Source organism: Trichomonas vaginalis, chromosome II (genome assembly GCF_026262505.1).
Source record: "Trichomonas vaginalis G3 chromosome II, whole genome shotgun sequence".
Taxonomy (NCBI): domain Eukaryota; phylum Parabasalia; order Trichomonadida; family Trichomonadidae; genus Trichomonas; species Trichomonas vaginalis.
The window spans coordinates 20,861,990-20,874,053 of record NC_067204.1 but is presented as its reverse complement, the minus strand read 5'-3'; the positions used below and the strand labels follow the sequence as shown (position 1 = coordinate 20,874,053).

At 32.6% G+C, this 12,064-nt stretch overlaps 7 protein-coding genes across 7 annotated transcripts, besides 3 other annotated features; 4 read left to right on the top strand and 3 right to left on the bottom strand.

Annotated features, from left to right (window-relative positions):
• Nucleotides 1-65: part of a mobile genetic element that runs on past the window's edge.
• Nucleotides 66-375: 310 nt separating this feature from the next.
• Nucleotides 376-930, top strand: TVAGG3_0581210 (protein of unknown function (DUF3447); the record flags this gene model as incomplete). The annotated part of the gene is made up of 1 exon (XM_001579635.1): nucleotides 376-930. The coding sequence occupies one exon, from the start codon at nucleotides 376-378 to the stop codon at nucleotides 928-930; it is 555 nt and encodes a 184-aa protein (XP_001579685.1).
• A 96-nt stretch (nucleotides 931-1,026) lies between these two features.
• On the top strand, nucleotides 1,027-1,887 carry TVAGG3_0581200 (ankyrin repeat and SOCS box-containing protein 4 family; the record flags this gene model as incomplete). Its single annotated transcript, XM_001579634.1, has 1 exon — nucleotides 1,027-1,887. One exon carries the CDS (start codon nucleotides 1,027-1,029, stop codon nucleotides 1,885-1,887), a length of 861 nt encoding a protein of 286 aa, XP_001579684.1.
• A 171-nt stretch (nucleotides 1,888-2,058) lies between these two features.
• Nucleotides 2,059-2,091: a mobile genetic element.
• A 141-nt stretch (nucleotides 2,092-2,232) lies between these two features.
• Nucleotides 2,233-2,265: a mobile genetic element.
• Nucleotides 2,266-2,475: 210 nt separating this feature from the next.
• Nucleotides 2,476-3,042, bottom strand: TVAGG3_0581170 (uncharacterized protein; the record flags this gene model as incomplete). Its single annotated transcript, XM_001579633.1, has 1 exon — nucleotides 2,476-3,042. One exon carries the CDS (start codon nucleotides 3,040-3,042, stop codon nucleotides 2,476-2,478), a length of 567 nt encoding a protein of 188 aa, XP_001579683.1.
• A 645-nt stretch (nucleotides 3,043-3,687) lies between these two features.
• On the bottom strand, nucleotides 3,688-7,232 carry TVAGG3_0581160 (TOR signaling; the record flags this gene model as incomplete). The annotated part of the gene is made up of 1 exon (XM_001579632.1): nucleotides 3,718-7,230. One exon carries the CDS (start codon nucleotides 7,228-7,230, stop codon nucleotides 3,718-3,720), a length of 3,513 nt encoding a protein of 1,170 aa, XP_001579682.1.
• A 52-nt stretch (nucleotides 7,233-7,284) lies between these two features.
• On the top strand, nucleotides 7,285-7,971 carry TVAGG3_0581150 (mitochondrial distribution and morphology protein 12 family; the record flags this gene model as incomplete). Its single annotated transcript, XM_001579631.1, has 1 exon — nucleotides 7,298-7,921. One exon carries the CDS (start codon nucleotides 7,298-7,300, stop codon nucleotides 7,919-7,921), a length of 624 nt encoding a protein of 207 aa, XP_001579681.1.
• A 316-nt stretch (nucleotides 7,972-8,287) lies between these two features.
• On the bottom strand, nucleotides 8,288-8,935 carry TVAGG3_0581140 (protein dimerization protein; the record flags this gene model as incomplete). The annotated part of the gene is made up of 1 exon (XM_001579630.1): nucleotides 8,357-8,905. One exon carries the CDS (start codon nucleotides 8,903-8,905, stop codon nucleotides 8,357-8,359), a length of 549 nt encoding a protein of 182 aa, XP_001579680.1.
• A 602-nt stretch (nucleotides 8,936-9,537) lies between these two features.
• On the top strand, nucleotides 9,538-11,775 carry TVAGG3_0581130 (uncharacterized protein; the record flags this gene model as incomplete). The annotated part of the gene is made up of 1 exon (XM_001579629.1): nucleotides 9,538-11,772. The coding sequence occupies one exon, from the start codon at nucleotides 9,538-9,540 to the stop codon at nucleotides 11,770-11,772; it is 2,235 nt and encodes a 744-aa protein (XP_001579679.1).
• Nucleotides 11,776-12,064: the final 289 nt, after the last annotated feature.

Sequence of the window (12,064 nt, the reverse complement as noted above, 5' to 3'; positions counted from 1 at the left end):
AAAATTAGAAAAGCGTAATTTAAGGTTATTGAAAAAGTGACACCTGGCAAATTTGTCCCGCACTCGCAGCTGATGAACATCAGCATTATAATTCATGTCAGGTTCATTGAAACCTCAAAGATAATGGTTCCCTTGAAGTCCCTTATATAATTTTGTTTGAATATAATCATCTGGATGAAATTCCTATTGATTTCGACTTCTCTATTGTTATTGTGTCATTTAATAGCTATGAACTTAGTTAATGTTCATAAATTATTTCCGAAATCTTTGTGATCATTGACTTCCGCATGTATAATATAATGTTTGTTTCTTCTAATGAGTTTAAAAGATACATACATGTTAAATAGCAAATGTGATCTTTTAAAAAAATTATTAATGATCGACAAAGACATTCCTCCAAATAAATACAGCGAATTACGAAGTATCTATAAGCACTACATTGATTCATATATTGCTTTATATCAGCTGAAAACGGACAAAGAAGAAGAATTAAAAGACATTTACAAAATGATCAAAACAGAATTGATTGATTCAAAGAAATATCTCTCTGTGGATGTTATTTGGAAAATTTTAAATATCATTCCGTATAATAATCGCTATACAAAGTCATATTTATCTCTTATCAAATTCATATCTGATGATTATCATGTGGAAGATGTCAGGAGTGTTATACCTATTTTTAACTTCCTATTTTACAAAGAATATGGAATTAAATTAGACAAATCCTATGATTTTGAAAATTTTAACTCAGAAAATCTTGGTATTCATTCAGAAAATACAATTTACAGAGCAATTGTGTATAATGACCTAGAAAGATTCATTGCATTCACAGAAAGAAATGGTTTTGATAAAGATCAAACACTAAAAAGCAAATTATATCCAGATTCTTTCGAAGGATATTCATTACTTGAATTATGTTGTTACCATTGAGCAGTTGATTGTTTCAAGTTTTTAAGAACGAAATTTGACTCAAAAATAACTCAAAAATGTCTAAAATTATCATTTTTAGGAGGAAATCCAGATATCATGAGTGAATGTTTGAAATATCAAAAACCAGATGAAGAATGCATGAAGTATGCAATTATTTCACACAACATTGATTTTGTTATATTCTTAATGAATGAATACAATTTTGAGATCAATTTATTTTATTGTGCACTATATGATAATCTTGAATCATTATTAGTTTATTTCGATCAAACTAATGATGTTATGAAATGCTTTAATATTTCGGTAATGTTTAATATTCCATCCCTTTGTGAATATTTCCTATCAAATGGTGCAAACATCAATGAAAAAAATAATGATGTAAAAACCGCTCTTCATTATGCAGCATGGTATAATAGTAAAGAAACAGCCGAACTTCTTATTTCACATGGTATAAATATCAACGAAAAAGATAATGATGGAAAAAACGCTCTTCATTATGCAGCAATATATAATAGTAAAGAAACAGCCGAACTTCTTATTTCACATGGTATAAATATCAATGAAAAAGATAATGATGGAAAAACCGCTCTTCATTATGCAGCATGGTATAATAGTAAAGAAACAGCCGAACTTCTTATTTCATATGGTATAAATATCAACGAAAAAGATAATTATGGAAAAACCGCTCTTCATTTGGCAGCACAATATAAAAGTAAAGAAACAGTTGAACTTCTTATTTCACATGGTATAAATATCAACGAAAAAGATAATGATGGAAAAACCGCTCTTCATTATGCAGCAATATATAATAGTAAAGAAACAGCCGAACTTCTTATTTCACATGGTATAAATATCAATGAAAAAGATAATGATGGAAAAACCGCTCTTCATACTGCAACAAAAAATAATAGCAAAGAAACAGTTGAACTTCTTATTTCACATGGTTCAAAAATATAATATCCTTGCATAAGATACTATTCTTTCTTTTTTCTGATATATTTGAAAATTAATTTCATTAGAAATTAAAAAAATAATTAAGCTTAATTTCCCATTAGATAGTTTTTTGCAAAGTGGCATGATTTTTTAGAAATTATCGCTAAAAAAGTGGCCTTTTTTCCTTTTTAAATTTTAAGGATGCACTTACTACTTTCTGACATGCTCTCATAATATCAACATATCTTTAGTTTAATAACAAAAAAGTATATCAGCCATATGAGGTACTAGATAGTGAATTATAATAACTCTTTCCCAGTCAAAAATATTTTTTTTTATCATATAAAGCTTGCTTGTCAAAAAAATTGAGAGACGGCCAGAAAGTGGTAAGTGCACCCTTAAATATCAATTTAGGTTTTTGCTAATGGTTAGGTTTTTTGAGTTATATATTTCTAATTTAAAACGTTTTCAAATAAAATGAAGGATTTTATGAATTGAATATGTATAAACCATTTAACTTATGAATAATAAAAAAATCAGATATAGTTTGTTAAGGATATTACACGTATATAACTAAAATAATATAATTTTATGTAATTTTCAATGTATAATTTATTCAACACGCACTATGTCCTTAATTGAGTATTGCTGGCCGCCAAATGGCTTCTCTAAATGGACATTAATTAAGAATCTTTCGGAATCTGTTTCAACATCAGCGACAAAGTGAGCGTATTTTGTGCCTTGAAGTCTTGTAGTAAATGCTGCAACATTTCTTAGCTTCAAATCTTGTCCAAACTTCTCTTTGGCTTCTTCCATAACTAGATCTATGATATCTTGTTCTGGTTGTGACCATTTGGCGCCTCCTGGGCCATCACAATTTAGAATTCTTACGGAATATAAATAATGTGTGCCTTCAATGTCTTGAACAGTGACTAAATATCTAATTCTCTGTGTCATAACTTCAACAGCGTAGTAATTTCCTTCTTTCTTATGCCAGCAGTGAATCAATGTGATAGCGTGATATGTTGTAAAGTCGGGTAAAAATTTTGGAACAACGCCGCAAAGGTACTCATAAGAAGATTGAACGCCAGGCTCGTGAATATCGATTTCTTCGTATCCGTCTTTAATAACGAAGTATTTATATGTAGGTAAGTTACCACAAATCAATGATAAAAACATTTTGACCGAATATAAAAGTGACATCAATAAATGTTAACTTCATTTGAGGAAAAAGATAATGTAGATTTATTGAAATCAAACTAATTATATGAATTATATATAAAAGGGAGGGTAGAAATAGTGAAATTCAGTTGCAAATTGTCCAATATTATAGAAAATCTATACAAAGTTCAATCCGAAATTCATTCTTTAATGAAAATCATTTACAACTATTCAATTTTTGCTATTTAAAAGTACTTATTTCTCGATGATATAATTTATTTTTTTCTTGAAACAGCAAAATTGTAACATATATGTATCATAATCTATCATTCTACTATTTCAGATTTAAAAAAAAGTCCTGAGGAAAAAGTAAAAATTAATGTTGGTAAAAATAATTCAAGTCATTCATACAAATAAATGCATTGAATTAAGAAGTAATGATCAATATTACAAGGATTACTATAATACTTTATATCAGTTAAGAACGGAAATTAACCTCAAATTCAAAGTTTACGTCTCCCTAACGTATTTTCGCTCAGAAAATTGAGAGATCCTCTCACTGTGGAAAAAATGAATTGAGGATGAACTTGTTTGAAAAATAGTTTGGACTTCTGCAAACTAACACTAAATTTTGATTTGATGTTTAAAAAAAATGCTACATACATATAAATTTTATACAAAAAAAAATTAATTTCAATTATATGAGAATGCGAGTTGATAAGAAACTATCTCACCTGACTGTGTAGAGCAAGCGAAGATAGGCAATGTCGGGTGCATTGCGACAGAACTCACATTCTTCAAATTTGGCAATGTACACAAAACTTTTCCGCTCGAAGAAACAATCATCGTGTTTCCATTGTTTGGAGTCAATATTGCAATGGAATAACAAGGATGAATATCGCATTCATCAACGAAAGTGTTGATTTGCGCGTAATGTACTGGTTCCCACATTCTGGCGTCCCATGCTGAATAAACACCTGTGTGTGACATAGTGTTTATGATTACATCTGATGAAAAAGATGACTTGATCTTGACAATTCCCCCTAAGTTGTAGTTAGGTGATGAAACAGAAAACAAATGAGGCTGGCGAGTGTCGATAACTGATAAAAGGCCATTTTCATAGCCACTAATAACGGTTGTATCGTCTCTGGCTGCAATTTCGAGGGAAGTCATCTTCGCTTTGTCGCCTTTCCATTCTCCAATGAATTGGGAGTAATCAGCGTCCCACAAAACAACGCCACCATTAAAATTCGAAGTGGCAAATTTGTGTTTTTGTCTGGCAGGACTAACTAGTTGGTAAGTCGACTCATTCGCTGAACATGTAGTTGCTTTGAATGTAAGGGAACATTCGTGATGGTTTCCTTCCCATACATTGACGCATCCGTCACTTGAACCAATAATAATTCGAGGAACATCGTCCCATTCCGTTGTTCGGAGGTCTGTAATAGCAGCATCTGTGCAGCTGAGTCGGCCAAATTGGTGTAAACCCTCATCCAATCTGATTATTGATTTGGCCGGGGAAGCAACTGCAAGAGAATACTTAGTTTGCTCGAATATCACGTGGTATGGGATCATATCTGTAAGTTTAGCAACTAATAGTTCATGAGCAGAACAAGCTGGAACGTCATTAGAATGGAATGGAGTAAAAGTGAAAGGTTTTTCTTCATTTATCTCTTCAGATACTTTGTATTGGCCGGAATTAACCAGTTGGCGAAGAGATATATTGAATAAGGCATCAGTATCTCCATCAGATATTTCTCCACCTTCGAAAACAGCCTTTTTCAAGCGAGATCCTGCTTGTTTTACACTGGGATGTGGATCCTTTTCAAGAATATCTGAGTATAAAGTGATAGCTTTGACTAAATACTCATCACTTTTTTCTGAATTATTAATATCATCACATTTATGGACGAAATCAATGAAACTATCGCTAGTTCGTTCTAAACTAACATGACTTCCAACAATCTTGTCAATAATACCGTTAATTGTCAAGTCTTCCTCTTCATTCTCATTTTTCTCAGAATTTTCAATTTTTTGCTCTGAATTTTCTGGGAAATTTTCGGTTTTGGTATTTTTGGTATTTTTTGAATTTTTTGAGTTCCTTTCATTTTGAATTTTTTCCAAGAGTGACAAATCTAGATTTTGCAACTCAAAGAAACGCGACAAGAACTGTGCGAACTCGTATCTTACTACGAAACTCATATCGAACAACAAAGGTGAAGCCAAATAAATCAAAGCTGTTGCAGGACCTCTTTCTCCGATGAAAGCTGTTAAAGAAGCAATTGCTGCTGCACGAACTTCAGGACTTTTATGGTTTAAACAAGCTGCAATTTGCAGGTGAGCTCCTGAAGGTGTGAAAGAGCCAGATATCGCAGGGAATGATCCGAAAACTCTTTTAACTAAGATCAATAACCATAATTGTAACTGTGGAGAAGCAATTGGAATTTCTTGTGTCAATGAATCGAAGAATTCCGCTGTAGAACAGAAAGCTTCCACAGCTTTAACAGTATCGATAACAGCTGCAAGGATTGCTGCAATCAAAGATCGTGTCTGGCAATTGACATTTCTATCAAAAAGCGCATTAGGAAGTGCAGAAATGTCCAAATCATGTCTGATGTCAAAAACAGAATTCGGATCACATTGAAGAAGAGAAACAACGATGTATGAAATAGAGTGTAATTCCTCGGCACTCAAATTGGAAACTAACCTCGCAAAGAAAGCATGGAAGATGGAAATCTTTGACAGCATGTTTCTGTTTGATTGGCTTCTCGCTGCCAATTGACTCAATAAAATTACAGAACGTTTCGCACCGTCGAATCCTGAAAATGGCGCATGGCACATCAATGCTAATAATACTTGACTGATGTAGCCATTATCCATGGTGTTCTCAAAAGATGTCAGAACTCTATTGAAAAAGTCGAATTCGATATTTGGCCGGCCACTTATCTTCGACGATACCCAAATTGAAAGTTCTGATTCCAATGTGCTCCATAATTGGTGTGTAGAAAGATTAGGGAGACGTGGATGAGACTGCGGATGGATTCCATAGGGTTGTAACAAGTGTTGGGCCACAATAAAATGTTCAAACATTCGAGAAGTTGTTCTGTCTCTTCGAAACATTTGTTTGAACATAAATGGCTGGAGATTATCACTTGCAATTGCATCAGCAACGGCTAGTAGTACTAAACTGATCTTGTTTCGTTCGATTTCGCCGTTTTGGCTGTTTAAAAGTATATCATTTAAAATTGAAATTGGAAAATTTTCGGTTGGAAAAGAAGTTCTGTAATTTTGAAGTATATGGCATAGAATAACTAATGGAATTGGGTTCAAAATGCATTGAGAAAGAAAATCTTTCGGTAAATACGGAATAATTGGTAATTCTTCACCAGGAGATGTAGCACAAAAGCAAAACCAATCGGATGCTTGATTTCCATCAGTTTTCCTTGCTGAAGGTGTAACAAAATGCTTAGATGCCTCTTCAAATATTGGAATGACAATTCCTGCGTTGTCGCAATCAAAAAGAAAGCAAGACGGAGGACTAATGATATTGAAGAGTGATTCGAATGATAAAATATTAGTGCTTGAAATTGGATAGTAAGAAATTCCTCGATTTGTAATTTTGGGAAATTGATAGCCAATAAAATGAAACATTTGTCGCCCTCGTGGACAATTCTTTCGTAGCTGTATAATGGTGTCTATTTTTGTTTGGGATAAGCCAATTACGTAGCTAAAAACAAGGTGTTGCCTTAAATGTAAATAAAGAGATCTATAGCATGTCTGTATGTTAGATGATATATCTGATGCTTGCATTTGATATATATTTTGCCATCCGAAAATAATAGGCGTATCTTTTAAATATTCTGATACATTTTCAGAAAATTGGTATGTTTTCGTGGTTATAAGTATAACAGATTGTATTGGCTCAATCATGGCAGAATTAATATAAAGAAATGGCTTATTTAATTGATCAATGTAATAATCTTGATCTGTTGTATGAGCTAGATTAGTTAATTTACTATTTTCAGCAACAGAAACGTCAACTTTATTGATCAAGTCATAAAGGCATTGTTGTGGAAGTAATGAAATTGATTTTGGCGTATCATATGAACCAGTTGCTGAAGGATATTTAACGGCAAGATCATCGGATGTTTCTCCATCTGAGTAACCCTCTGATGACCTTTCCCCAATATCAGAGGGATCAATCATCCCTCTTTATAATTTTTTTTTCAAAGCACTCTTTTTTATAAACAAAAAAAGATTTTAGTGCATTCTAATGTCATTACGCATTAACTGGGATGCATTACAGTCATATGTAGTTCAAGAAAGAACAATAGAGTATATTACTCAGATGTTTTTGAATGCTTTGAAAGATTCACCAGAATTTAGTTCAACATTTATGGTAAATACATTATCTTTTGGTACAATTCCACCAACAATCGATATAATATCAATGAAGGATATAGATGTTAAACTCCAATGGCATTTAAAGACTCATATTTACGAACTTCCTCAATTACAACAAATTCCATTTAATGCTCCTTTTCAAGCAACTGTTTCTATTAATTGGGAAAGCAATGGATCATTTGCATTCAGTGCTTGTTTGTCTTATGATAAAATTGCACCAGGTTGTATTAAATTCCCATTCAATGCTTCAATATCGAATTTATCCATAAGTGGAAAACTATGCATTCTTTACCTCGGAGATGCTATTATTGCATTCTTTGAAAAAGATCCTGATTTTAACTTCCAACTTGAGCTTAGTCTGGGAGCAGAAGAAAAGGTTTTTGATCAGCATCAAGTTCGTGATCTTATTTGCGAAATTCTAAGAGGATGGACTTCCGATAATATTGTTCATCCTAACTCGCTTAAATTCCCATTCAATCAGCCTACCCAGTAGATTTTACACAATTTCTATCTGTCATTTTGTTATTATCCACATAAAATAAAAATTATAGAGTAATATTTAAAAAATTATTTGGTATAGCACTAAAAATCATATGATGTATAATCTTACAAATAAGATTATTGCATAGAGTTTGAATAACTGCTCTTATAAATGAGATTGAATAAATCGATCAAACTCTCACATTCCAATATTGCAAATTCTATTTTAACAGTCTATCTATAAAAGAATTTGATTGTTCGCTCTGATTGATTAACTTGGTAAATTTCATATCAAACATTTTTTTGATTTCTTTCAGCAATTTATGATGAAATTTGGCCAATACTGGCCATATATAAAATGTTATTCAATGTTGTTTTAAAAAATATGGAAAATTATACATATCAAAGCGAACATATTTAGTATTTAAACATTAAATTGTAGAAAATATCACTTAGGTAATGCTACTGTACTTGCTCCTGTCTTTCCAATCGAAAGTAAATCAACTTCTCCATCAGGTGCTCTGCAAACTAATTGATAAGGATCATCGCCTTCGCCTTCTAGTACAGAGATTGTTAGCGATGGCGGACCTCGTAAAGCAAATAGAGTAACTTCATCATCAGGGGCAAGTGCTAAAACATCTTTATCAGAAACCCAAGCGTAATTTTGGAATAATTCTGAAGAAGATAGATCATTGAGGCATTTGTCTACATGTTCTATCATTTTATCTATCTCTGCTTCTTTTTCGATTAATGAGGCTTGATTTGTGCCGCTATCAACAGTACTAAGATCGCCAACCCATCTGACCTTGGACTTTCCACACCTTTCGACAAGCCCAACGCCAGCAAGAACGTTTGCAACGTCGTATAATCTTCTTTTAGAAGTTCCGAGAGCTGCTTCGGCTTCAACCAAATCTATTTCGCCAGTGCTTGAGCAAGCTAGCATTGATATAAATCCTTTCGTCAAGCTGACTAATGTTGTTTTACCAGATTCAGCCATCAGAAAATTAGACAAAAAAATTTGTCAAAATAAGGGAGAGGAAGTTGCTCTTTCAAGGTGGTACTTTATATTCCTTGGAAATTAGAACTTATGAAAAGAAGGAACCTTATCACTAAAAGATGATTAGGCGATACGACTAAGTGTTTCGAAAAATTTGAGATATTTTGATATTCCATAATATTGATCTATTTCGCCATAATCCTAAAGTTAAATTATCAATATTATTCATAAGTCTTGTATTTATATCTCTATAAACATGATTTTGAACTTCATTAATCGAATTTGACTGAGAAGATATATTTATGTCATAAATCTAATATGCATATGTCATATATCTTCTTATCAATGTTAGAGACACAAGATAATTCTGTATTCGAGATAATGTTCCAATTCAAACTAAAATATTGATATTTCTGCCTCTAGTTGGTAGAGTTTCTCACTAACTCCTAATAAAATGATAGGTTACACCTTATTATTCTAATAAAAAGCTTGATAATAATTTGAAATCTTGTAAAAAATGAGATACCATGATAAAATTATTTTGTTTCAGTTTGACAGTAGAATTAAATGATATATCTAATTAGATTGGACTGTATGTTTTATAATGGAAATATAAATAAACGTACACTAAAATGAATACCGCTGCTTTTAAGGCCAATGACTCAAAATCACAGCTAGAATATATAGAAGATATTGAAAATCAATTGATTGACGATGATAATGATATTGTAGACGCTACATTTTGCGAAAATTGTTTCAAGATTTTACCAAAATACCTGCAAAACGATGATAAAGCAGTTAGACAGCGTAGCTTAAAGATTTTGGAACATATTGGCACAAAAGATTTCCAAATACCAGAAGATACAACAACAGTTTGTTATTCAATAATTTTATGTCTCACTGACCAAAGAGAAAACATCAAATCACAAGCATTAAGAACACTAACATCTCTCTTAAGCGTAATTCCTGCTGGCTTTTTCATCCAACAATTCGATCAATTCAATAATAATTTTTCATCTGAAATCAGAAATGAATTAATAAGCTATATTAACGAAAAAATTGATACTTTGACCATTAATGATTGGAAGTCATGCATGCTACTTATTGCAACCGCTGTAGAAGATAAGGTCGAAAATACAAAGCTAATTGCGCAAGTATTTTCAAAGAATCAAGACTTCACTGATGCATTACAGCAAGCATTTGCCTCATTGCCATCAAGTCAGCAGAAATTATTACATCAATATATCGATGCTTCTGGAATTGAAGTTGACAAGAGTAAATCAATGATCTCCGAGATAGTTGAAACTCCAGAAGCAACAATAGCAATCAATTCTTCAGCTTTCTCTCGTAAATCAAGAAATGAGCAAATGTCTGAAGAAGATGGACTGAAACTTATTCATGATTCAACAGCTTTTGCTCCATTTTTAGCTTCACTTTCTAATGATGTTCGCGATGTTTTTGATGATGATATTTCGAAATTACTTCTTTCTACTTTATACGTTGACAGATTGAGTGCTCTCGAAAGTTTGCGCACAGCATTCAAGCCTCCAAAGAAATTCCAGTACACAATTGATATTATGCTCAAATGGTGCGGAATTCAATTTTTAATGAGACAAGTTTCATGCGCCCAAGCAGCTTTGGGCTTGCTTTTGGATAACTTACAGGAAGGCATAAAGGTTTCAAAGGTAGAATTGACTTTTATTGTTCCAATTGTTTTATGGTGCATTGCAACAAAAAGTGATGCATACAGTGATCTTCTTGATGCACTTAAGTTCAGTTCTAAGAACTCAGATTACGCTTATGCTCTTCTTAAGTCAATTTCGCTTGAACACTCTGCAATCATTACAATTATTTTCGAAGAGCTTGGCAAGCTTGACGATTTAACAAGTGTTGAATCTCAGTTAAAGGATTTATCTCACAACAGGCTTAAGATCATTTCCGAACCCGCAAAACAATTATTATTCTCAATTGCTCCAAAAGGTGTTGATGGCGACGGAAATATAGACACAAGCGATCCTATTGCTGCTTTACAAGCTCAGATCGAGAGAATTAGATCAATTCCTGAATTCATCAGAAATCAAAGAGAAATTTTCTCATTTTTATTCTCATTATATGAAGATCAGCCAACAGATGAAAGACTTGTTAGATACTTATTGTATTGTACTTATGCATTCTTATCAGAGCCAACACTTATCAGTGCAATCGAGAATCAATCACTTGTTGCATTGTTTAATTCAATGCTCAATTTCTCTTTAGACATTGATCAGAAGTTTAGTGAGCCAATGAATGCAATTGGTTTTATTTTGGTCACTGTCGTCCCTGTATTTTCATTATATCAGTCATTAATCATGTTCATTGATAAGCAGCCTGAGAGAATCACGAGACAAACATTTGTTTATAATGTTTTCATGACTGCAAACTCTCTCTTCTGCTTAGATAGAGTTGGAGCTGATCTAATGATGCTCAGAGATTACGTTAAAGACGCCATCACAAGATATGGAGATGTTCCAAAGGAAGATCTTCGCCCTGTTCTCTATAAGAGCCTTCTCACTGAAACGGTTACACTTGATCAGCAAAGAAGAATGACATCAGAATTCTTTAAGCAAAATCAGAGTGTTGATCAAAGAATTGTCGGCAAAGTTGCAATGGAAGAAGAATATGAGGAACCTCCTGAGATGACTGTTAATGATAAGCTTATTTTCGTTAAGATTGTTGATAAAATCGGAACGATGGCAACCAAGCAAGAAGGTATTCAGGAATTGATCCAATTTGATCAAGAAAATAAGTGCAATAACGGCGCAATTAACGCGGTTTGCAAACTTGCGCCAATGTTAAGAACTGAATTATCTCAATATCTTTCGAAGTAAAAGAATAATGTTTTGTTTCACATTGTAATATTGTTTCAATATGTATTGTTTTTATTTTTCCGGATAAATAACTTATCTCTCAATTTTGAAAGAACATTCAATTTTATAGGGGATTTTGGGTGTTTCTATCTTGCTATCTGAAAATCTTAAGAGGAATCTATCTATAGAGATATGTGCATGCACTAACCGGTGCTATTATGGATATATTTTTATTGGAATAAAACAATGCAGTATCTTTAGAAAAAGGAAATTTCGAAGCCACAAAATTTTTCCGATTGGTGACTAAAAAAAA